The sequence below is a fragment of the Neomonachus schauinslandi genome, chromosome 9, assembly GCF_002201575.2.
Source record: "Neomonachus schauinslandi chromosome 9, ASM220157v2, whole genome shotgun sequence".
NCBI classification, from domain to species: domain Eukaryota; kingdom Metazoa; phylum Chordata; class Mammalia; order Carnivora; family Phocidae; genus Neomonachus; species Neomonachus schauinslandi.
The window spans coordinates 81,458,747-81,484,328 of record NC_058411.1 but is presented as its reverse complement, the minus strand read 5'-3'; the positions used below and the strand labels follow the sequence as shown (position 1 = coordinate 81,484,328).

At 52.8% G+C, this 25,582-nt stretch overlaps 1 protein-coding gene across 2 annotated transcripts; it reads right to left on the bottom strand.

The window, feature by feature from the left end:
* Positions 1-12,981: 12,981 nt before the first annotated feature.
* On the bottom strand, positions 12,982-24,315 carry IVD (isovaleryl-CoA dehydrogenase). Of its 2 annotated transcripts, XM_021695280.1 has the most exons (12): positions 24,109-24,315; positions 22,902-22,991; positions 22,632-22,683; positions 20,533-20,702; positions 19,791-19,884; positions 19,440-19,576; positions 18,105-18,201; positions 16,506-16,599; positions 15,916-15,997; positions 15,264-15,368; positions 15,115-15,187; positions 12,982-14,483 (listed from the first exon to the last, which is right to left on the bottom strand). In XM_021695280.1, exons 1-12 carry the CDS (start codon positions 24,259-24,261, stop codon positions 14,350-14,352), a joined length of 1,281 nt encoding a protein of 426 aa, XP_021550955.1. In that variant the 5' UTR covers positions 24,262-24,315; the 3' UTR covers positions 12,982-14,349. The 2 variants fall into 2 exon arrangements, with proteins under 2 accessions (XP_021550955.1, XP_044774361.1); XM_044918426.1 differs by lacking the exon at positions 22,902-22,991.
* Between the last annotated feature and the right edge of the window lie 1,267 nt (positions 24,316-25,582).

Here is a 25,582-nt window from a genome sequence, read left to right as displayed (position 1 = left end):
TCTGAGAAAGCAGCCCCGTCCACTGCACTAGTTCTTCCATCCAGCCGCCCACTGGCCCGTGCCCCCGCCCTGCTATCCGTCCCTTCCGTAGTGGCTGAGTGCCCCCGGCAAAAGGGCAAGCCCTTGGGTTACCGCGAGGAACAAGACTGTTCCTGCTCTCAAGAAGCTTCCAGTCGGGGGCTGGAATGTGTTGGGGATAGAGGGACAAGTAGACAGAAGACAGCAACGCGTAATGGCTGCTGAGGAAGAAAGGGAAGGGTGCCATGGTCTGCCCCTGGTGTGGGGCTGGGGTGAGGTGTGAGAACGTTCGAGAAAGGGCTAAGTTGTGCGGAGGCTTTTTGAAGGAGCGGGCATTCTCCCCGCAGACCTGCCATCCGTAGGGGGAAAGTTGAGGAAGCCCCAGGCGGGGTGCTGGCGTTAGCAAAGGCGCAGAGCTGGGAAATAGGGGCCGAGGCTGGATATGAGACTGGAGAGTGGCTGGGGCCACCCAGGCTTCCTAAGCCTTGTCACGGAGCTTCATTCCAAAGGAACTGGGTGGGGGTGGGGGGTACTGGAGGATTTTAAGTAGGGAAGGTCCTGGTCAGATCTGTGTCTGACAGGGATCTGGGGAGGTGGGTTGTGGGGAGCAGCGGAATGTGGCTCATGGCGGGGAGAATGTTGCGCTTGGGTTTCCACCCAGCAGGCTGGCGGGCATCCCAGAAGGATGGGTCTCTCTACCCTCCCTCTCAGGTCCAGGTTGGGTGGTAAAGGGTCCATCTTTAGGGAAGAATCCTCTCTCAGCACCGCTCTCACTGCCGTGCAGGGACTCTACCTTCTCCCTCCCCCCTGGGAAGGGAGGGGGTGCCCCAATATCTCCATCTCCTCTCTCCTTCTAGAGAGTTCTGCCCTCCCAGAATCAATGCTATTTCCTGGAGCAGCGACAGGAAAGAAGTTGGCAAACACGGGGGACCAACGTTCCTCTCCAGGTGCTCTTTCTGCACCTCATTTGGGACTAGAATTCTCAGGTAGTGGACATTGGTGATAAAAACCATATAGAGACTCTGGCAAATGGCCCTCAGTGGGGCCCTCGGGCTAACATCAGGCTGAGTGAGCATTTGACTTTCAGGGGCTGGTCCTGCCTTCACCTCAGTCCCAAAACGTGGGCATGATTACTGTCACCATTTCACAGATTTGAAAACCGAGGCTTAGAGCAGTTAATGTCTGTCCCAGGTCACACAGGCAGGCAGACTTAAACCCCAGTCTACCTTCTATGAGCCTGGAGAACCTTGCCCTGCTTGCTTACCTGTTTCCCTTTGACCACGACCACAATTGGGATTGCCAGGTGAGTAGGACACAGTGTGGGTGTGTCAGTGAAATCTCATACTATAGCCCTACCCTTTCCAGGGAGCCTTTGCCTACAACATTTGGAAGCAAAGTTTGCGGCTTTTCTTTGGGGTCTCTAGCATAGTTGTACCCATTAATATTTGTTCCTGGAGCAACCTAGACTCTGCCTCCAACTCTCAAGCCTTACTTTCGGTAAAGGTCTCCTGAAGCTCTGGTCCATCTTGCTCCCCAAATTCCCAGGGGGTCCACACTGAATTCATGGGGGTTCTACACTCTCTAAACATTTTCTGCTTTGCTTGGGTCTCTGTGATGAGACTATAGACCCCTGATGGGCACGCCTATGGTTTCATCTTCCTCTTTATGGTTTCCCATGCGTCTAGCACATCCCTGGACCCAAGGAAGGATGGCATTCTAGGTCCCTCAGAACCTAGCCTCAGGACACACAATCCTCTACTACCTCTCTCTTTCCACATACCAACTCAGGAATCCCAAACTGGCAATCTTTGGACAAAATTCAGCAGGCAGACAAGTTCTGTTTGACAAGTTCTTTTTTTTTTTTTTAATTATTCATTTATTTAAGTAATGTCTACACCCAATGTGGGGCTCAAACTCATAACCCCGAGATCAAGAGTCTCATGCTCCTCCTGAACTAGCCGGGCACCCCGGTTTGACAAGTTCTTATCTCACAGGAATTTCAAAAAGATTAAAATTAGGAGCCAATGCTGAAATTTCTTGAGATTTAAAATAAAAATTCAGATTTCCAGTTTCTCTTGAAAAATCAGAAAATCTGACTACCTTTGGCCCACATCTCCACTTGCAACAGTAGGGCTGGTGCCAAGCAGCAAACCCTATCTTTATGGGACAGACATGCTTCTGTTTGCCGTGGTTCTGCCTGGCCCTGTTCAGGCACTTGTAAGACCTGCCTGATCCCTGAAGGTTTTCAGTCTTGTGCTCCTTGCACTGTGGCCACAGAAGCACAGATGGGTGTTATGGTCCGGGCCTCTGGAGTGTCTACCTCCCTTGGACCTACTCGGAGAGCCTTGTTATAATCTCATGGGCCATCTCTAATAGCACTTTTTTTAGTGCCCTAGGTGCAGAAGCCATAGACCAAGGCTGGAGATGAAAAGGGATGTTCAACATGGTCCAGAGTCTTTGGGCTTCTCTAAATGACTACTCCCAAGAGCATGGCATAATGTCTTACAAATAGTAGGTGCCTAATAATGTTTGATGAACTGACTAGTGATTAGTAAGTAGTTAATTGAATGAATACATTAATGGAGAAGGGAAGACCATTCCAAGGAGCACAATGTCTGAGATGTTCTGGGTGTGGGTTGTTGCTTGGGACCTCAGCTTCCTCGGGGTCACTGATGTCATGACGTTTGTCTGCCCAGATATCACATGGGAATATTTTAGGGGAGGCCCCTCCCTTGAGGAACCCCATGGGCTGTGGACTAGAAGTGTGTGGGGATGGTGCACCCACTGTGGTTCCTTCAACCCTGACCTGCAGATGCCTGGGATGAGGAGGAAACTCAATCTAGAATGTGCAGGGTCCTGAAAGCCTCCAAAGCCAGGGGTCTTCAACAGAACGCATGGGAAGGCGCTCAACACCTGTTTCTTTCCTTAATCCTCAACAACCCTATTAGGAAAATATTATTCTCAAATTTACAAACAAACGAGGAAACTGAGACCTGGATGGAGAGTTTAAGTAACTTCTTTTGGAGGGACTCCAAACCTTTGCTTTTTTTAAGTGCAGCAGTTAGCATAAATGTTAAACAGAGGTCTGACCCTTTATAGGTCTAAAATCTTGACTCTTTCTACATTTCACAGAGTGTAGTGGTTAAGAATAAAAACTCTTTAGCCAGACTTCCTGAGTAGAAGTCCTGGCTCTCCAGCTTCCTAAAACATGCAAAGTACTTGCAACGATGCCCGACCCATAGCAACTGCCCCCAAAGCATTAGCAGTTATGAACCTACTACATCATGCCTCCATCGGACCATTCCTGTAGTCTGCCCTGTTACTATATTCAAATCTAGTCCTGCAACCCTTGTTTGCACCCTGTCTCCCATGTGGAGTCCCTACTATGTCGCGCCCATGGCTGTATCCTGTCCACCCAGCTGCGGCATGTCCCACTCGGGCTTCAGCCAGGCTGGGTGCCTGCCTTTTGGCTCTAAAGGAGGGACCACCAGCCTCTCTCCCCAGGGCTTATCCACTACACCGTTGCAACACCAGGGCTGTCTCTGTGACCCCAGCCGTCCTCCTCTGCATTTGGAAAGATTTCCCCTGGCATCCTTAATCCCACTCCCCGAGGTGAGGTGGCTCCACCTCCAGGCTCCCAGCCATAGCCACCGACCTCTCTAGTCTTCCAAAACCAAGAGCAGAGGGAGAGTCACCCGTGGCTGTTTGGCTATCTTCCCTCAACCTCGGTGAACCCACCAGAGCCAGGACCAGCCCCTCCCCCAGCAGAGACCCTGGCTGGAGAGGTCCCCGGAACTACAGTCTGGGCCACAAGTACTGTGTCAACCTACTACACAGAGCACTACTCAAGCTCAGCACCATTCAGGCACCTGGGGAACCTAGAAGGTGATGCTAATCACATTGCTTCAGACCTTGGGAAGCTTCGACTCCACCCAGCAGAGGACCCTCTGAAACTGAAGAACCTGGCGAAGAGTCTATGACTCAAGCAGGACTAGGGTCAGACGATAAATGGCTGGGCAGGTGACACCAAGACTCAGGCACAAGATCTGACAAATACTGTTCCCGATTCGTGACTATTACTGTATTTAATAAAATCTCACAAGGGGATTTGTGAAATTCACACTTATACGGGCGACTCTGCTTTGTTCAGACGCATATGGGGAAGTCAGCAATTGCCCTTTTCATCTGTTTCTCTCTGTTGGAGCGTGTTCTGTGGCGATAGGTAACATTCCTAGGGAGACTTCGTGAGCCAGGTGCTGTGTTAAGTTCTTTATATGCTCTCATTTAATCCTCAGCCAGTCTTATGAAATAGGTTCTGCTATTATTTCCATTTTACTGATGAGAAAACGGAGGCACAGAGAAGTCCAGTAACTTGTCCAGAATCACACAGTTAATAAGTAGCGGAGCCAGGGTTCAGATCCCAGCCTTGTCACTTCTAATTGTTCTATCACTCGTTCCTAAATGAGCTTCCCCAAACAATTCTCTATTATGTTTTCCAAACGTCTGTTAGCAACTCATTTGGATTTTACAAATGAAGTTGTTGTGAGTAACATTCATCTCACTATTAGATTGGGGGCAAAATATTGCGAGAGTATTGTCATATTTTTTCATAAAAAGAATATTCCTTTTGCAAAGCCTCATCAAAAGTACCCTTTCCCTGCCCTCTGCACTCATTCTGACACTGAAATAACAACGTGGTCTTTCAGGAACATCAGATACACTACAACCAACTTCCAGCTACAGGCAAACCCAGTGCTCTCACAGTGTTTTGATTTTGGGGTGAAGGTACCACCTCCCACCTAGTTTCCAAAGCCAGGAATATTCCAGTCTTCCTTGGTGCCTCTCTTTCCCCTGCCAGCCACCACCCAGAGCTAATCCATCACCACAGCCTGACTGTCATTTACCAGCACTTCGACCACCCTCTCCTCCCCACTCCAGGGAGCACAGCCCGGTTGTGCACCACGCCCCCCCCCCCCCCCCCCCCCGCACCATGTCTGTTTTCCACACAGCAACCAGAGGATCTTTCCAAAATAGACTGCATCATATCCTTCTCCTATGGGAGCCCTTCTGAGGCTCCTGCTGGCTGTCAGGATAAAGATCCGAATCTGGAACCCAGGATGACCGACCGGAGGCTGCCCCAGTGGGGAGGCTCCCTGATCCCAACCCCTCCTCCCCCAAATCACACTCCTGAACCAGAGATGCTCCCTCTCTCCCAAGCCTGGCTGAGCAAGTCAGTGGCTCCTGGGCAAGGCCTGTCTCTCCGGCTCGGCGAGGGGGAGGACCACATCTGCTTTGGGTCCCACTGTTTCCCCACAGCCTAGCCGGGTACCCGCACGTGCTGGGCTCTCAGTAACCATTACTGAATGGTGAGTGAATAAATGACTGGTGGAGGACTGAAGCCTTTGCCTGTGCCGCAGCAGCTCTGTCGTTCGACTGCTTTGCCCGGTGGCCACGGCGCTGGATTTTTCTATCAGCTTAGCAGACTACCTCCTGTAGCCACATTGTGTGCCGGGCCCTGCCTGTTGCCCCGAGACACTCCTCCCAGCCCAGGCGGCCTGGTTTCAGGACCAGTTATGATGTTACCTTGGCCTGTGAGGCTCCACCGCTCGTGGGCTTTGCGATTTGTGTATATTCTTACTATAAAATTCACTGACTTGATTACCTCAGTGGCTGGATTATAATAGTTATGGTTCCAACCAGGCAGACTCTGAAACAGAAGACATAAAAGTCACATAAAAGTCTGGACTTTGGCAGTCCAGATGGCTTCTCCAAGAAGCCATCTCTTCTTGCCCCAGAACCCTGCTCTTTCAGCTGCTACTGAAAAGATGGGAGAATTTAGTTCAAGGCAAAGCCTTGGGATTTCCCCTGCCCTCTTCTGTCCCTCCTCCTGCAAGTCTGCCCTTTAGGGTTCAGTTAAATCTGATTTCATTTAGGGCGCCTGGGTGGCTCAGTTGGTTAAGCGGCTGCCTTCGGCTCAGGTCATGATCCTGGAGTCCCTGGATCGAGTCCCTGGATCGAGTCCCGCATCGGGCTCCCTGCTCGGCGGGGAGCCTGCTTCTCCCTCTGACCCTACCCCCTCTCATGTGCTCTCTCTCATTCTCTCTCTCTCAAATAAATAAATAAAATCTTTAAAAAAAAATCTGATTTCATTTAGATAAGCTCAGTGGAGGGCGACAGGAAAAGAGCGGTCCCCTCCTGCAGCCCCCAGGGCAGGCATTCATTCTGCAAGTATTAATCGGATGGGCACCTCTGCTTAGCCAGGCTTCATGCTGGGGATATAGCACCAAGCCAGGGACAGGTAGAGTTGGGGTGAGCAGTGCTCAGCGCTGGGTCTTAAGGAATAGAAAACATTAAAATTGATTGGAGTGATGGAAATGATCTGGTTTATGTCTACCTCCTCAACTAAATTGTAAGCTCCTTTGGCCCCACAACTGTTACACCCCTGGCACATGGTGGCCACTCAGTAAATGCCAGTTATTCTTAACTGGGGATTGGCGGGTGAAGGGGCAGGTCACTCAAGTAGGCTGAGCCTGGGGTGTACCGACTTGGGGGGCGCAGGAGGTCCATCTATTAACTGACTGCTGGGTGGTGGACCCCAGGTAACCCTCGCAGACTCTGAGGTGCAGAGAGATGAAGTTTCCAGGAGGCAGCATGGAAATGAATTGGGTGACTGTTCCTGGTGAGAGGAGCAGGCTGGGGGTGGGGTGGGTGGCGGGAAGGGGCTTATCAGAGGACCCTGTGGGGGAGCTGAAGATGGCTGAGTCCACAGGAGTGGCCACTTGGGGCTTCCAGCCTTGGAGCAGAGGGGACATAGAAGTTGAAGGAAAGCAGAATATGGGATAGGAAGGGTACCCATTAGTGAGGGAGACGCCTAGAGCAAACACTGAGAAGCCAGTGTTTCCCTGTCTGACCTTTCCTTGGGGAGGGCTAACAGCCTCACTTACAGATTGCCTTGTTGCCTATTGACAACAGGCTCCACACTCCAGGGGCTCTTGCCCCCTCTCCACGGCTCACTCCAGGGCTCAGGAGTCCAGGGCAAGAGGCTCCAGCCTGTTGGAGGTGTGGGTGATCAGGTGGAGAGAGCAGAAACACTGCACCCGAAGCTCTCCAAAAGGCTCCTAGGGGGCGGGGAATGGGGCACAGGGGTGTGTGTGGCAGGGTTCCAAGCACCTGGGAGGCCCGCACAGAAGGAGAAGACTAAGGAAGGCCCCACTTGCTTTCCAGGGAGATTTCACCTTCCTTCACTCCAGAGCCAGGCAGCCTTCCAGGGAGCCGGTGTACCCCAGGAGATGGAGATCCCAAAGGCCAACTATTTCCCACCCACTCCTTCTCAGCTTTGCAGGACCACAGGGTATACTCTGCCCAGGGGTACCTGGGAGGTCGGAGCAGGGCGAGAGGTGGGGAGAGGGGCTGGCACTTGCTGGGTCTGAGTAGCTGGGTGGGGATTCTTTAGTCTGAACTGTCCCCAGCTCTGGTGTTGGAAGTGGTCTCAGCCCAGGGAGCAGATCCCTGCTCTCCTAGGCAACTGCAGTTACACAAAATTCACATACCTTCAGCCTTAATTAGCAATCTTGCAGTGGCCCCAATCTCCCCCACGCCCTTCCACTCTGGGCCAGTGGTGGGAGTCTGGACAGCAAGGAAGGACTGGGCAGGCTGAGTGCCAAAGATGAAGGACAGCGAGTCTCACCTCCATACAGCCTGTTCTCTTTTCAGATTCCTCCTTCCCCTATTTAATTTATTTTTCTTTAAGATTTTAATTTTAAGTAGTCTCTACACCCGACGTGGGGCTCGAACTCACAACCCCGAGATCAAGAGTCGCATGCTCTACGGACTGAGCCAGCCAGGCGCCCCCCCTTCCCCTATTCCAAATCTTATTTCTCCCCAGGATAAATTTAATTAAACAATTTTACTTCCACAAGTAAAGGGACCAACTGCATCGCCAACCCTGCCCAGCCTGGCAGCAGCAGAGGGGCCTCAAGTACGGACCAAGAGACTCGGCTACCCCATTCCCATAAACGGAGCAGCCATGTGGGGTGGGGCCCCCAGGTGGTCCTGAAAACACTCTGCTTCGCGGAACCTGCCTGTCAGGAACCCAGGCTGATGGGCCACCTCGGGGACCCTGCAGGCAGGCCAGGCCGGCAGCCCCCAGAGCTGGGCTTGTGTCCCGAGGGCAGCTGCAGGCTGGCGCTCCTTGCCTCTGCTCCTGCAGCCTGTCTACCAACCTGTCTCTTGGTGTGTGTGTGTGGCCGTGTGCATGTGTCTGTGGTGTGTGCACATGTGTGGTTGGCCCCAGATGGGCTGGAGGACACAGGTGTGTTTGGATGGGGCGGTGTCCGTGTCTGCGGCTCCAGGCATAGCTCTAGTCTTCCTTCTTCCCTCCCGCCCTCTGCTCTGTACTTGCTCCACGGATCCGCTGCCCTCTTCCGAGGAGGGACGATGCTACCTGTGCCGTAGGGTCCCACATACCCCTGCGCTGGGAATACTGTTCCTCTCTTCAAGACAACTCCCACCTGCCTGTCTGGCCCTCACTCTCCCGTGCCTTCCGGGGCAAAGCTGTGTCAGATGGCTTGGCAGAGTAAGTGGAAACATAACTGTCTCTGAGGCTGATCTGTGCTCACTCAGTGCTGTCTCCCAGGCCCTCGCTGGCGCACGGCTCTTAGCTTGTCTTTAAAGGTTTGTTGGCCATGTGGTTTATGGGACCGGGGAAGGGAAGCAGGGATGGACCCTCTTTCGCCGACTTCTTCCCCTTGTTGAAAATAAGCTCATAGCTTATTTAAGCTCATAGTTGGTTGGCCCTGGGGCTGGCATGCCACCTCTACCCCAGGTCACCTCTGGTGGTACCAATCTAAAAAATATAGGCACACCACGACTTTGGAAAACAGTTTGGAATTACCTAGTAAAGTTGATCACATGCATACCCTACAACAGAGAAATTCCATTCCTGGGAATACCTAGAGGGACTCTTGCACACAGAAACCAGAAGACACATACAGAATGTTTTGAAGTAGCCCCAAACTGGAAACAACCCAAATGGCCATCAACATTAGAATGGATAATTAACTTGTAGTATTTTCACACAATGGAATGCTATACAGGAAAAAAAATGTGACCAAATTATAGCTCCACTCATTAACACGAACGAATCTTTAAAAACCATACAATGATAAGTCAAAGAAGCAAGACACAGAATATATTTAGAGTGAGTCTAATTGTAGAAAGTAAAACAAAACAAAACAAAACAAAAAAACCCACAAAAAAACCCCAGGCAATCTAAACAATATTGTTTAGGGATATACACAGAGGGAGGAAACCATTAAAAAAAAAAGGTGGGGAGGCAAGGATTGTCATTAAATGGAGGATGGTGGTTCCTCTGGGAAGAATGTGTCACCGTTGGGCACGTGGGCTTCTAAGGTACTTGGAATATTCATTGACCTGGGGGCTGGGCGTTTGTTTTTTATTGTTCTTTATACTGCATTTATGCATGTTACGTACTCTTCTGTATATATCATACATTTTACACAAGAAAAAAAAGGGATGGTATGTGCTCGGCTCTGCCCCTTTTCTCCATGCCAATCCCTATTCTTGTCCTCGGCTGCCGGAGGAGGGGCCAGGGTCCCTCATCCAGTTCTCCTCGTTTCTGAGTGGGTCAAAGGAATATGGGGGTGAGGGCCTCCCCTCTGCAGCTGGGCCCTGGCTACTCCAGGGTGAGAAGGCCTGGGGAAAGCCGGGCCAGGCAAGGCCGGCTGGCTCGGCTCTTTCTGCCAACTCTGGGGATTAGCCCAGGGCTCTGGCCCACCTGTTGTTTCACTCATTCAACATGCACAGAGCACGGAGCACTTACTGTGAGCACTGGGTGCTGTTGGGAGGGTTCTGATAAGTGAGAAGTGGTCTTTGACCTCAAAGATCTTACAGTGTATCAGAGGGAATCATATACACGAATAATACGGTACCAGAAAAATGTGAGCTAAGCGTTACAGGACTACTTATCTACTCTCTCAATAAACATTTGTTGAGCACCTATTATGTACCAGGAACCGTGCTGGATGGTGAACATATAAAGGCAGTTGAATCACAATCCTGGCCCTTAAGTTCTTAGCCTAATTCGGAGGAAACACCCATCCAAGATAAATACAACAGTGGGGCAAGCCCACTGAGGCAGATAGGCCCAGGGAGAAGCAGGAAGGCCACCTCCTCTCACCCCTGCCTGCTTAGGCTAGGTGAGATGGAGTGGGGAAGGTTGGAGTAGGGAGGTCTTCCTAAACATTCAGACCCTGAACTGAGACTTAGGGATGAGGAAAACAAGGACAAGGCGAAGGGCTGGAAGGACATCTTTTGCAGAGGGACCAGCTGGGCAAAAGCACAGGGGTAAGGAACAGCACCTGAGGACTATTTGCTACCAAAACACAAGTACTCAGCAGGGGTGGGGAGAGAAGCAGCTGGAGGGGACAGCCGAGGGGGATCAGAGTCATATTTGCCTTGTAAAAACCTTAGATTTTATAGGTGCTGAGATCCACTGAAAGATTTAAGGGGAGCTGGATAGTTCACTCTGGCTCAGAATAGAGGAAGTGTTGAGGGACACGGATTGGAGGAAGGCGGACAGGTTGTCAGGTTGTTGTGGATCCAAAAAATATTTAGATAGGCTAGTTCTGTCTGAGAGTAGATGGGTGGTGGGTATGGGAGACACCAGCTCTCTGCCCAGCCACCAGGTGGAGCAGGGTGAAAAGAGGGCTCCAAGCCAGAACTAGTGTGGCTCTGGGCTCTGGGTACCAAGGAGCACTAAGTGTGGGCAGAGGATGGTGAGGAATGAGAACGGGATCCTGCACAATTTGATCCCAGGGTTCGCAAAGGCTGGCTTGTGGACAGGACTGGACTGACGAAGCAAGGGCATGTAATGAGCTGCTTATAAATGAAATGTATGCACACTGAAAAACTACCCTTAGAAGCGTTTGCAATTCAGTCAATAAAGAAGCACATCACTTAGGCATCAAGTGCATTACCAAAAGAAATCTCTTAAAGATTCAAGAGTGGTTTAATCCTGGGGAGGAGGGGTGGAGGACGGGTTATTTTTTTTTAAAAAGTAAACATGTTAAACTATCATCTTTTAAAACTCATGAACATAAAACATATATGTAATTTTAAAAAAGAAAAGCACTGGCTTTTGTTCTGAGTTTACATCCCTTCCACTTTAATTGCTAAAGGTGTCTTTTTTTTTTTTTTTGGTATGAAACGATACAAGATAGAGGATAGCCAGCTTCTTCCCCGCTCCCCTCACGTCCTCATTTGGCAAAACAAAACAAACGAAAAAAGACCTTGAGCCCTGGGCATCCTGACATCCGAGACTGGGAGCCGCTGGTGCAGAGCACGGGGCCTAAGGCCGGAGAGCGGCGACTCTGCTCGCCTGCAAGGCCGCGGGCGGCCGGCAGAGGTCAGGCGAGTTCCACGCAGGCCCCGCGGAACCGCGCCCGAGTCCGGGAGTCCCAGCAGCGCTCCCTCGGCGGAGCGGGGTACGGGGAGGACACCCGGCCTGCCCTAACCTAGGGGTCGCGACTAACGGTCACCCGGGACCTCGGTCCCGGCTCTACCGGGCGGGGCGTAAGGTGGGCGCCAGCCGCCGAATTAAAAAGAGGGTTCTCCCACCCCACCTCCCGCGCCGCGTTCACACCAGCTCTGGCTCCACCTCGCGTCTGGGCGTGGCTGGGTGGCTGGCTCCCGGTAGGCCGAGTTCGGTGCCCGGGGCCACTCACCTGTCATCTGGAAGGCCGCCCTGCACAACATTGTCTCCCATACCGGGTTGTGGTCAAGACCAAGGAACTAATACATCAAATCCAGACTTGAGGGTGCCACGTAAGACTTACTTTTACTAGAATTAGGATTCAGGCCTCGGGGGTAAGTGTCCTCTAGGTCCCAGGTCCATTTTTCTAAAAGGTTGCCCGCGCCTCAGAATGGCCCCTGGGAATGTGATTAGGTCCAGGGTTGATCAAGGAACTGGCATTTTACTGGTTGCCAAATTCTGATCAACAGCGTGCCCAGACCACACTTGAGAACCATTCTCAGCTTCTGTTGCCATCCCACAGGACAAACACTAGGCAAACAAGGAATGGGGGCCTGCGCTGGTCGTGTGACCCGCCTAAAATTGGAGTGGGTGGCGTTAGAAGCAGCCCCAGGAAGGACTAGCCCCAGGAAGGACTAGCTGGTGCTGTGGTTACACAATGCTCAGAAATCAAAACCCCCCAAAAGAACCAAAGTGAAGTGCCCCTTGCTCTTCCATTCGTGAATCAGGCTACACTCTATTTTTGGCTTTATTTTAAAATACACCTTTTCTATTTCATATATAGCATTGGGAGAACAGTCACATTCTACTCAAGTTGGTGGCGGGGCTCCGTAGCGCACGTGGACTGGAGGAAACCTTCCATCCTGTCACATTCTGAACAGCTCCAGGCTGCTTGTTCCAGCTACACTTTAAACCCAGCAAGACCACTATTTCGGCCCCATTCATGTCCAACAAAGCAGGGGGCAGGCCAGGGAAGTAAAGAGACAGTGCCACAAGCCCTGGGTTTCCCCCTGAGGATAGAACTGGGCTAACGCCACCTGTCTCAGGCATCAGGCTGGAAAAGCACTTGGCCGCAGGCCAGCACCAAAAGTCCGAAAGGCACCCCTGGGCCGAGAGACAAGAAAACCGGTTCTTTTAGGGAATTTAGATACAGTGGAACAACCCAAACCCATTCCACTCTTGACTGTGCAGGGGGGCTCCAGGCTGGCATTCTCATTTCTGCTGATCTAGATTCTAGCTCCAGTTCTGATCTTGGGAAAACCAAATTGTCTTTATCTTTTAAGATTTTATTTACTTGAGTGTGTGTGAGCAGGTGGAAGAGCAGAGGGGGAGGGAGGCAGAGGGGAAAGATTCTCGAGCAGACTCGTGCTGAGCGTGGAACCTGACGTGGGGCTTGATCCCATGACCCTGAGGTCATGACCTGAGCCGAAACCAAGAGTTGGAAGCTTAATCGATTGAACCACCCAGGCGCCCCTGTCTTAGTCTTTTAAAAACATGGGGATGGTGTCCAGAAATGTATAAGCTTCCTTCTAGCTCTCAGACTCTTATTTCTCTGGACTCCCTCCTTCCTTTAAAACCACTGGGAGATCTGGGGAAGGGAGGTTGAAACCTCTTCTGTCCTCAAGGCAGATGCCATCTCTTTGTCCCGCATCACCAATGAGTAGGCAGGAGGACAGGAGTAGGACCTGGACTAACTACTCCCCAAGGCATGGAGCTAGCGCCAGACAGGAGGCAGTAGCAAGTAGACTGCTTCACCCCCCAAAACACCAGTTTAGAAGCAGATGGGTTTGCTTCCTAATGCTTAATACAAAATGGCAGCAGCCGCGGGGCTGTTGTAACAAAACTAGCCATAGGGCACCCAGAGAAATGTACATAGGCAGCCTTGGCTGGAGTTGAGCTGCCAGCCAGGCCTGCTGCCCAGTCAGCTGAGGGCCGTCATCCGGCCAGGACTAGATGGTGGCAGTGCAGAGCAGGGCTGAAGGGCTCAGAGGTGCTGCTGTGGAGGCTGGCGCCGAGCTGATCCCTCGCAAGCACACTGACCTCTGCGCCCCCCCGGTGCAGTCTGGGTGGCCCAGGTCTGAGATGCTCCACCCCAACACCATGGGGTTTCCGCCCTAAAGGACTGAAGCCCTCGGGGGACGGAGGGACTGCTGCCGAGCGGGTGCCTGCTCATAAGCTACTGGGAACTGATGCCTCTAGAAATCGGCAGAAACAAAGGCTAGGTTTGGGGTTTTTTTTTTCCCCCTAGAAAGAAGAGGCTGCCAGGTTCAAATACATGTAGAGGGGCAATGCGTCTGGTGTACTGGGCCCCCTGCCAGAGGCATAGCCCCCCTCCCCTCCAAAAAAAGAGGTGGCTGCCTGCCCGCCCCTAAGTGCTCACCCAGGGAAGTGGAGGGCTCCGACGTTAGAGAGTCACCAAAGCCTTCCCAGCAAGCCCCAGAAAAGCCAGTATGCTTCCTGCTGGGTCCATTTTAAGCCACAGAACACTTTTCAGGGAGGCCCTCCCCCCACCTCAACCCTCATTAATGTCAGGCAGCATCTTCAGACCAGAAGGTGTGACTAGAAATGGCACTCCCTCTCCCCCATGCCTGCCTGTAACTTGCGGCATCCGGGCAGGCTGGCCGGGCTCTGGGGCCCACAGCACTTGTCAGCCGTGGTAGACACCTCACGTGGAGGCCAAGGGCTGATGCAAGTGCAGCTGAGCAGCAAGAGAGCTGCCGTATCTCTCTGTCCAAAGAAAGGCCTCTAGGTGCTGAGAAAGGGAGTGAAGGGTCTTGGGGTTAGTGGAAGTCGGCGTTGAAGGCTCTGCCGATGATCAGCCGCCTCACCTCACTGGTCCCAGCCCCAATCTCATACAGCTTGGCATCTCGCAGAAAGCGGCCCATGGGAAAGTCGTTGATATAGCCATTGGCACCTGCAGCCAGGGTTCAGGCCAAGAAGAAAAGACAACGGGAGGTGATGGGCAGTGAGGAAAGCAAACGGAGAGCCAAGTATGTAGAAACAGGCCAGGGGAGGAGAGAACTGATTAAAGAGAAGCAGCAAATGGTGGTGAGAGGGGAGGCTGTGGGGAACACCAGCGGGGACGAAGGGCCGGAAGGCCACCCAGAGAGCTGAGGCCACCAGGCAAAGATGGGGACCACCACTGGCCGACCTGCAGGGGCAGACAGGAAGACAATGCGCAGCAGTCACTGGGTGCCAGGCCCAGGGAGGGCACGTCATTTGCACAGGTCACAAAGCCAGTCGGTGGCAGGGCTAGGCTTCAAACCCAGGCCTTCTGGCCCAGCTCTGGGCTCTGCAGCGCTGTGCAGCACTGCAACGAGGCCGTCCCGCCCCCGAGGCGTCCCTCCCTCCCCACTTCCCAGGATTCACAGGACCAGGCCGTAAGTGTGACGGGGGGCACTGCTGCCGGGACGGCCCCCTCGGGGCCTCTGGCAGTTTTCTCATTTGCTTTAAGTTGTCTTCCTAGTGACTGGGGCAGAAGCCTAAAGGTGCCGGCTCAGCGGCAGTGAGCGGAAGCACTGAGGCTGGGAGTGGGGGCCACTCACCGAAGCACTGAATGCCGTCCAGGGCCACCTGTGTGGCGCACTCAGCCGAGTAAAGGATCACCCCCGCGCAGTCCTGTGGGAGGGGGCTCCGGGTCAGCAGGGCCCTGCCAGGGCTACGCAGGGAGGGAGTCCCCACAGCCGGCCCTTACCTTGGCAGTGCAGTGGCCCTGATCACAGGCCTTGGCGACATTGTAGACATACTGCCGACAGGCCATGAGGCGGGTGTACATGTCGGCCATTTTCCCCTGCATCAGCTGGGCACAAGGGGGGGTGGTCACAAGTCAACACGCTGGAGCCACGTTCCTCTCAGACACTCCCCCTAGTCACCCAAAGCAGGTCAGCGGTAGCCACCCGAGAGCCAGGCCCGGGGATGCCAGGGCACAGCGAGGAGACTGGACTTGCCTAGATGACAGATGCCCAGAGAGCAGCCGCCGCACTGTGGAGCCCGCAAGCTGAGAGGGCCCTCCCCCGGCCGCAACCCCCACGGACGCCCATGGTGGCTTCATGGCAGGAAGCGTGACCAGAAATGCTGCTCCCTTCCCTCGGGCCTGCCTACAACCTGCACGCTTCACCGTCCAGCCTTACAATGTCTAGTTCATTCATCTCGAGTAGGAAGTGAGCAGACACGAGAGCCACTTCCTGACAAGTTCCCAAAGCCAGGTGGCATGCTGAAGGAGCCTCCGATCCAAGCCTCCAGACTCATTTTGGTGGCAAAAGATAGGGAATGCCCCACTTGCTCATTTGTTAAAGATAATCTGCACCCAATGAAAACGTACATTTCAGCAAAAGCATTCCACTCACCTGGAAGTGGCCAATCTTCTGGCCAAAGGCTTTCCTTGTGTGTAGGTAGGGAATGGTGTGGTCGAGGACAGCCTGCATGAGCCTGCCAGAAAAGAGAAGGACACTGAGGAGGCGCCTCGCTGTACCCCCATTGGCAGTGGGGGTGGGAGAATGCCAACGTGGGAAGGCTTGGGGGGAGGCGGCTTGGCAGGACAAGGAGCTGGAGTCTCAGGCAGGAGAGGAGGAGCATGAGGACTCTGATCACCCCTGCTCAGTCACTGCACCGACTGCCCAGGACTTGTGCCTGTCTCCCTGACACCAGATGGAGGGGCAGGACCCCTGTGCAGACAGGCCTTAGAGCCTGGGTGTCCTGTTTCATCCTGAATAATTAAGCAGAATGGCACCTCAGGCCTCTTGTCTGTCATCTGATAATATTTCCTTTCACTGTGAAGAAAGCACATGTGGGAGGAGGAGGTTTGCTCATTTTGTCTCCAAGAAAGAAGGTACATCTTCCAGGAGGCAGTTCCCATTGGCCCCCCCAAGGGGAAGGCTGTGATGTCACGATCTGCTAAGGAGGCCAAAAGCCCAGCTCCCCCGAGCCTCACACTCACCCAAGGGGCCCACCAGCCAGCACCAGCCGCTCCAGGTCCAGCCCACTCATCAGCACGTAGACGCCCTTACTTAGATGGCCCAGGATGTTGGCAGCTGCTGGGAAAAGTGCCAGTCAGGGGGGAGAGGGCTGTCCACAGCCTCCTCACTTTTATAAAAGCTGCTAGGTTTGCTTTTGTGGCTTTCACACAGGCCCTAAAACGTCACCTGACTTCTGACCTTCAACTAGGGTTCCGAGTGAGAGAAAAGGATGGAGCTTACTACTTCCAGTTAGATGTAGAGCTTGCTATGGAGCTCCTGGGTGACTCAGTCAGTTAAGCCTTGGGCTCAGGTCATGATCTCAGGGTCCTGGGATGGAGTCCCGCTTCGGGCTCCCTGCTCAGCAGGGAGTCTGCTTCTCCCTCTCCCTCCCCACTCCCCCACTCATGCATGCTCTCTCTCAAATAAATAAATAAAATCTTTAAAAAAAAAAGGAAGTAGAGCTTGCTAGAGGGCCTCCCCCCACAACCACCGCCCCGCCACACACACACACACACACACACACACACACCCCATTCATAAGACAAGACACAAAGGCCCCATCTTTAGACGTTCCCTTTCTCTTCCTCGACTGTTCTGGATGGGAAAAAAAAGCTAATTTGGTCTAGAAGCCATCCAACCCCTCCCTAGTTCTTTTTACCCATGCCCATAAAGGAGACTGAGAATTACTGTCCCCCGGGTTGAGTCTGCTCTCTGCTCCAATATCATCAGCCCCTAACCCTGACAAGAGTGGTATCTGGAACAGTCTTTGTCTAAGAGACAGGTCATTCAGTGCTAGAACCTGCTAAGCACCTCCCCGCCCTGGAAGCCAGGGCACTGGATGGCCTTGGGAGGTGTGGGCAGGAAACCCAGGACAGGGTGGACCACGGACCCGCCTAATGATGGCACTTATTTCCTGCTGACGAAGAATCCACACTGATCCCACCTCCCTAGCTGCTCCTTGTAACCAAAGCATACTGTTCTGGGTTCCTGGGTCAGGGGGGAGAGGGACGGTCTTTGGCCGAGGCACAGAGCAAACCCGGCTGGTCATCACACCTATCCCCTTGGTCTAATTAGCACGCGACGGGCATGCCGGCTCTCCCACTGTGGGTCACGTTTTTAGTTACACCTCAGGGGCAAACTGAATTCCCTTGTCTTCCCTGAGTCTGGCTTCCTTCAGTGTATCTGAATGGCTTTTTTAGCACCGTTAATGAGTCCCTCACCTGGCTGTTCAGGGGAATGCACAAACAAGGACGTCTGGAGGACAGGAGAGGGTGAGGGCACATCTCAGCCATCTACTCCAGGCACTGGCACACCACCCCGGGCACTGTGTATCAGTCACATGGGAAACAGCACCCTGTAGGGCAGCCACAGGCAGGCACACAGCTCTGGCCAGAAGGACAGCTACCCAGCAGCCCAAAGCCCACACGTATGGGCCCATGGACAAGCGCAATAGAGAGAGGCCCACCATCTAGACACATGGCCTCGGTAAGCTAATAATGGTGAGCTTCTCTTACTCAGAAATGGGCTTTCTCAGCTTATGATAGGGTCAGACAGGGGCTTGCCCATTCTCAGGGACTCACCAGGAACCTTGCAGTCTTCAAAGATTAGCTCACAGGTGTTAGAGCCCCTCATCCCCAGCTTGTCCAGCTTCTTGGAGGTGCTGAAGCCAGGCATCCCCTTTACGGGAAAAAAGGTGGCCCTGATTACAGACCAGTCACCAAGGCGGGGACTAGTAAAAGGCAGACCCTTGGGAAACGCCCACCCTCCCACCCAGTCCCTGAATTTGCATGCTACCCCTAGGACCCCCACTCTGTATGGCCGCCCCACTCCTAGAAGCTCCAGCCCTAACATCCCACCCTCCTCTGCTGCTAGGCGCGTTCCCCCCACTTCTCACGGGAGCAGTTCCTTCTCAATCAAACACCCACTCCCTGAGCAGCCCTGGGCCTTTGCCGGCTTTGTTTCCTCTCCTCAGGGGAAAGCACTTCCAAGACCCTCTCTCCAGGTAACTCAATTCCTTTGGCTCTGTTCCTCTGCCATCTGTACCTGAGTCCCACCCAGGACCAATTCAGCCACCTGCGTGCTCTGGCCTGGCTAACCAGATGCAGTATGCATTGCCAAGTGCCTGGCAGAGAGTGCAGACGCGCAGGCTAACGACCGTGGCGCCGCGTGACCGTGAGATTCCCAATGTCTGCCGGGCCCTTTGGACTACTCACTTTTCTTTCCTCCAGTCTTAGTCCCCTTTCTCCATGGAGGGTATTGCAAACCTCTATGACACTCAGTTCTTGGAATTCTCTTGCAGCTCCCCAACCCCTACGGTTCCCAGCCCTCACACCGCACAGTCATGAGGCAGATGGCTTCTCCACCGTCACCTGTAACCCAGCCCTCCCTTTCCCACGGCTCACTGTTGGGTTTGGCTCACTTACTCCCACACACCTCAATTTCTTCATTTTCCTTTCTCTCTACTAAATAATTTGCTCAGTTTTCTCCCATTCTTAAAAACAAACTCAAATGTCCCCCTTTTCATTCCAACTCCTGGTCCATCTCCCCCTTGCTTTGCTGCGGCCTTCATCCACTGCCCCCCCTCCACCCCCGACCTTCCTGTTCACAGGGTGCTCTCCACCGCCACTCTCCCCAAGGCCACCAGGGACACCCTGGTTGTCAGATCCAGTTGCCTCCTTCCAGTCCTTATCTTCCTGGACCTCTCTGTGTGGCTCCACCATGCTCAGACCTGACTCATCCTTCTGGGGCTCCCAGTTTGGCCACCCTCCTTCCAGTCGGCTCTTCTACTCCGCCCTCACCTCGGGGAGCCTTGGCAGAGCACACATTGATTGTGTCTGCGACGAGCAGAAGAGAGCCATCTCTGGTACTGACTTCAGGAGACAAAAGCCTCCCGGCATGCACTGCCCTCCACTCACCTTCTCCACAATAAAGGCCGTGATGCCCCGAGAGGCTGGCACAGCAGCCGGATCTGTCTTGGCGTAGATAATAAGGATGTCAGCATCAGGGCCATTGGTGATCCAGAACTTGTTCCCATTCAGGATGTAGTGATCACCTAAGGACAAGAAGTTGGCTGCTCAAGCCATGTTGGCCTGTCCCAACCAGTCAGTTCATGGACCTGCTGCTGGGCAGGAAGCTGCCCTGCTGGGACAGTTCTGGAAACCTGGCAGAGGCCACCTCCATTGACTGCTCCCTCACCCTGAGAAGGGCTGTCCCTCTGTCCATTTCAGTTCCCATTCCAGAAGCTCCCAAGGCAAGAGGAGCCTCACCTTTCTTTTCTGCTTTTAGCTTCATGGAGACAACATCAGAGCCAGCATTGGGCTCACTCATGGCCAGGGCTCCGATGTACTCACCACTGATCAGCTGCAAGGAAAACCACAAGGGCTGGTTATGACTTCAGTAGTCCTCTATGGGAGCTTACGACATTGCTTCTCTCCTGTTCACATGACACCCCTTCAGGCTTCTCTCAGACCAGGTATTGGTAAAGTCCTGGAAGAGAAGCCCACTATCTGTAAGACTAAAAATATCTCCCTTTCCCATTCCCTTTGCAAGGGAAGTGAGTCCTAGTCTTGCATTTCTTCAAATGCTCTGCAAATGATGTCCAGTGACCGACTCAGGAGTTCTGGTCCTATTTTTATTTTTGTTTTTTTATTATATATATATTTTAAATTTATTTATTGGACAGAGAGAGACACACTGAGGGAGGGAACACAAGCAGGGGGAGTGGGAGAGGGAGAAGCAGATTCCCGCTGAGCAGGGAGCCTGATGTGGGGCTCCATCCCAGGACCCTGGGATCATGACCTGAGCCGAAGGCAGGCGCTTAACAACTGAGCCACCCAGGAGCCCCTCTGGTCCTATTTTTAATTCTTTTGACTGAATTATTTTAAAAGCAAGTCCCTGACCCTTCCTATCCGTATCTGGTTGAGGGCAGCATGCTGCAGAAAGCAAGTCTGACTGGCCCTTGCCAACCCAGGAGGGTGCCTCAGGGTCTCTCCCTCCCCATCTCCTCACCTTGGGGAGGTACTTTTCCTTCTGGGCCTCATTTCCATTGCGCACAATTTGGTTGAGGCAGAGGTTGGAGTGAGCACCGTAACTGAGCCCCACTGCTCCAGAAGCTCGGGATATCTCTTCCATCACCAGCACCTGTTCCAAGTAGCCCAGGCCGGAGCCACCATACTGAACTGGGAGTGGAGGCGGGGCAGCACAGCGGAAAAGGCAGCCCAGATTACATTGGGACATTCACAGGAATGTTTACCGGCAGCAAAGAAATACCCTTGTAGCTCCTACTCCAAGTTACCCCCTAGGAAGGTCGATAGGCTGACGCCGTGGGCCCTGCTTTACCAGCTCACAGAACTGGCTTTGTCTGCTGCCTCTGGTCAGCTGAGGTGTGGTTCAGAAAACAGGCAATGCAAACACCTGCGTTATCCCGGACAGACCTCTTAAGGAAGACAAGAGAGCCTGAGCACCCAAATGTTCAGAAAGCCACAGAAGTGCACAGGCAGATGAATAAATGAAGGGCGACCTGGAGTTAACCAAGAAACACAAAGAGGAAGGGTCAGAGCACTAAGAATAGACACCAAGCAAAGGAAGGTGAGATTTTCATAGCACAGGTGTTTGGACCTAACAAAGCATGGCTATCAAATCAACATGTTATTTGATACGATGTTATATGTCAATTATGTCTTTAAAAAGTTAAAAAAAAAAAAAAAAGACTAGTAACGGGGGACAGGAGTGCCACAGATAGTGAATTTCAGAGCTCCTTACCAAAAAAATGTGGCTTTTCCTTGGCAACAGATCCAAAATCAACGTGGCTGGATCATCTGGTACTGCCACCTCCCACCCCCAGCCTTGCTCTTTGGCAAAACCCTGGTGAGACTCTTTGCACACGGGGGCATCTGGCTGGCTCAGTCGGCAGAACATGCGACTCTTGATCTCGAGGTTAAGAGTTCGAGCCCCACGATGGGTAAAGAGATGATTTAAAAAAAAATAATAAAATCTTAAAACAAAATAAGGCTCTACACACGTTTACTCTGTCCAAGAAGTCAGGCTCATCTTAGGCTCTAGGGAAAGGTTAGCCCAACCCCTGCAACTCTAGGAAGGTAAGCCCACATGTGGGTGACACTGGAAACAGCCACCAGGACAACCAGGTGGAAACCAGAACTTACCAATCAGAACTGGCTTTCTTTGGGGGCTCATAAACCCCCAAGATGCAGTCTGGTTTGGGAGTTCCTAGTAGCATTCCCCCTACCACTTTACATTAAGATGGTCTACATTTATAAGTCTTTCCATTTTATCATGACTCTGTAATCAGCTTAGATCCCAGGAACTGTCTCCAAGTGGCGAGGGAAGACATAAGAACACCGTGTTCCACCTCTGTTCTAATACATGAATACAAGCTGAATCAATGTGGACTGTCCAGTCTTTGGCAGGTGAGGCCACAGGCTTATTTCTTTACTGGGCGCTGCAAGCCAGGCTGGGCCTCTCCTTCAGGGGCCAACATCCAAACCAAAGCCCACCAGCTCTGTGCCCTCTCCCCCTGGAAACGAGTAGTAAGACCCATAGAGGACAATGGGCAGGCCCAGGGTGAGCCTATTAAACACATCATCTGGTCACCTCACGTGGAGGCTCAGGCATCTCTCTCCCCCATACCACCCTCTGCTCTCAGATGAGCTCCAGGGCCAGCCGTGGGCAGAGGACATAGGCAGTCCCCATGGGAACATACCTGTCCTGAGTGGTCCTGCCTAGACGCTAATAGTAGGGCAGAACTTTGGGATTAGGGGAGATGGTAAGACTGAAGTGCAAGACAGCTGCATGATAATGGAGTTTTCTAAACTCCCCAAATCACCTGGGGAGCTTATTAAACATGCAGAGTTCAAGAGTCTAAGTGATTCTCACCCAGTGAACCACACTGGCCTCATCCCTTTGCCTTCTGGATGTTACTGCTTAGTGTACTCTTCTCTGGGCTGATAGTCAGTGGGTGCTTTCTCGGGTCCAAGAGGAAGTCTTGGGTTTCTTTGAGCATGATCTTCCCCTCCTTTCCTGTTTCTTTTGGAAACAGTATTAAAGGGCATGCAAGAAAAGTTCGCATTAGGGAAGGAAACTATACTCACCAGGGGCGGTGATACCTAAGACCCCCAGGTTTCCCAGCTGCTTCCAAAACTCCTGCCAACAGAAAGCAGTGAGTGCAGTGAACTGTGAGAAGGCGGCCAGTCACAGGTGTCTGGCACATCTGGCACAAGACCCAAATGCTTCACACAAAGAGGCTGCACTGTTAGGGAGGTTTTATTTACCAGGCAGCAGTACAATTCCCAACCCAGTCTAGCCCGGCCCCCAAACTGCCCCCTTGCCGCTTGTCCCCCCCCATGGGCATCATGACTCACTCGAAGGTTCTTGAACTCATTGATATGATCAATCTCCTGGGCCTGGGGGGCTAGGTGCTCCTGAAGAAACTTAGCCATGGTCTGACGAAGCTAGAGGGAGAGAGGTGGACAGATGCCGCTGCAACAGTCCCTTACTGCCACTAAGAACAGCATCTCCACTACCGAGGACACCCCACCAAACGGCATTAGATTGAAACTTAGAGGCCGTACCAGTTTATATACTTCCTCGGAGATGATCTTCCTCTCTTTTAAGGTCCTCAGCCTAGACAGCTTGAGTATTTTTAAAATGTCACTCCCGTACATAAAGTCATTCCATGGCTTTTCATTGTACTTAGAAGATCAGCTCCTTACTCAGGCCTATAAGGCCCTGCGTGAGCTGACTCCTACTGACTCTTCCAGCCTTCTCCAGTACCTTTCTCACTCCCACTCATTGTGCTCCAGCCATACCCTCTTCAGTTTCTGGCACATGCCAGGCTTTCTGATCTGAGACTGTGGTTACAAAGGATTATGCAAAGGATTAGAAACTCTTGGTGGACAAGTTTGAGAGCTAGGATTGAACCCTTTCTGTAGGAGGTGATTCAAAGCTCTGTCTACTGACTGCAAACCCAAATGGGTTTTGGACTTCCTGGAGGCTGGGGCACTTGCTTAACAGCCAGGAGAATCAGGTTCCTGGGGAACTCTGTGCCAGCATCCAAGTGAACAGTCTCCTTCCAGAAAGGCTCTGGTTCAGCTTCACCTGTAATGCCCTTTCATGTTACCGTTCAACTTTGTACTTGGACGCAATGGGCTGAAGAATTTATAGCAGGTTACACAGTGCACTTCAAAGCCCCCGACGTGTGTATTCGAAAGATTCCCTGGTGATGATGATTAAGCAGGCTTGAGAACCATAGTCTTAAGACAGTGTTCAGGTGTAAGCGGACCTCAGACAGACCGAGGGTCTTTTTGCCACATGCCGGTGGCCCTGCCAATCCTCCACCAAAACACCATCAGCCTCCCAGGAGCCTTCCTGTCTCCGACGCCTTATCTAACTCGGCAGCTAGGCTTTGCGGTTTCCACAGAGGGGAGGCTGAGGCTCGCGCCCGCCCCCCGCGCTCCCACTGCCGCCGCTCGGTGGGCGCCGGGCAGAGGAGCGTCTGGCGACCTCCGAGCGGGGCGACGCGGCCTGGCCAGCAGGCCTTGGGACCCGGAAGGGGATGAGGCTCCCTACCTGCTTCTGCTCCTCGCTTAGCCCGTTGATCGCATCGTCCACGGGCAAGAGGGAGTGGGCCCGCTGGGACACGAGGCTGGAGAGCCGCGCCCGCGGCGCCCGCAGCCTCCAACTCGCCGCGCGCCGTCCCAGAAGCCAAGCCGAGGTCGCCATCTCTGCCTAGCACCGGGAGCGGGAGCCGGAGGGGCAGCTGCAGCGCCAGCTCCAGTGGCGACGACCCGCCCCCTGGGCTCCACCAATCCCAGGCTTCGCTGCCCCCACCCAATCGGTGAGGGGGTGGGTCTCCAGCAGCCTATCACCCTCCGCGGCCGGCTGAAGGCCGCGCTGCCCTTGGTCACCACGCGAGCCAATCAGCGGTGACGGCTTGACTCCCCGGGCACCCCCGCGATAGGGGCGGTGGGGCTGGACTCGCTTTGCGGGAGTCAGTCTTACGTGGAGACTTTATTAAGTGGGAGAGCGAGAAAGGAGTCTTCGGAATCGAGGAATGGTATCTCCCTTACGTTAAAGTAGCAGCCTCTGACTACAGAAGTCTATCTCTGCGGGAGAGGAAGTGTTAAAACAGTCTGGGGAAAAAGATGCCCAGTGCTTGGAAATAAATTGTTTTTTTGTTTTGTTTTGTTTTTTCTTTTAAAGATTTTATTTATTTGACAGAGACGAAGCGAGAGAAGGAACACAAGCAGGGGGAGTGGGAGAGGGAGAAGCAGGCTTCCCGCTGAGCAGGGAGCCCGATGCGGGGCTGGAGCCCAGGACGCTGGGATCACGACCCGAGCCGAAGGCAGACGCTTAACGACTGAGCCACCCAGGCGCCCCTGGAAATAAATTGTTAAAGCAAATCTGGGATATCTAAGATTGGGTAAGTGGCGCTGGCTCTGGTGTGCACACTGTTAGAAACCAGTAAAACTTGCTTTATCATGTAACAGGGTGTAGTGATTTTGGAGTTCTATGCGAAAGAGTTGCTGTCTTCCAAATTATTTAATGTACAAGAAGAACATCAGGACTTTTTAAAAACAGGGTTGGGGGGTGGTGTGAAGATATAGAAAAGGGAAAGTAGTGTGTTACGAGTATTAAAAAGAAAGCCACCGAGGGCGCCTGGGTGGCTCAGTTGGTTAAGCGACTGCCTTTGGCTCCTGTCATGATCCTGGAGTCGCGGGATCGAGTCCCACGTCGGGCTCCCTGCTCAGCAGGGAGTCTGCCTCTCTCTCTGACCCTCCCCCCCTCATGCTCTCTATCTCATTCTGTCTCTCAAATAAATAAATAAAATTAAAAAAAAAAAAAGAAAGAAAGAAAGCCACCGAGCCATAGTGGAGCCACTTAAGGCTCGGAATCAGTAAACCAAGACTTAACTACCTAACTGTAGTTTTCACCGCCCCAGGAATGTAACCTCTAACCACTCGACATGGGAATTTCCTATCAGCACTGGGAAATTTATAGTACCCTCTTGTGTTCCCCTTAGGATAGACCTTACCTGAAACAA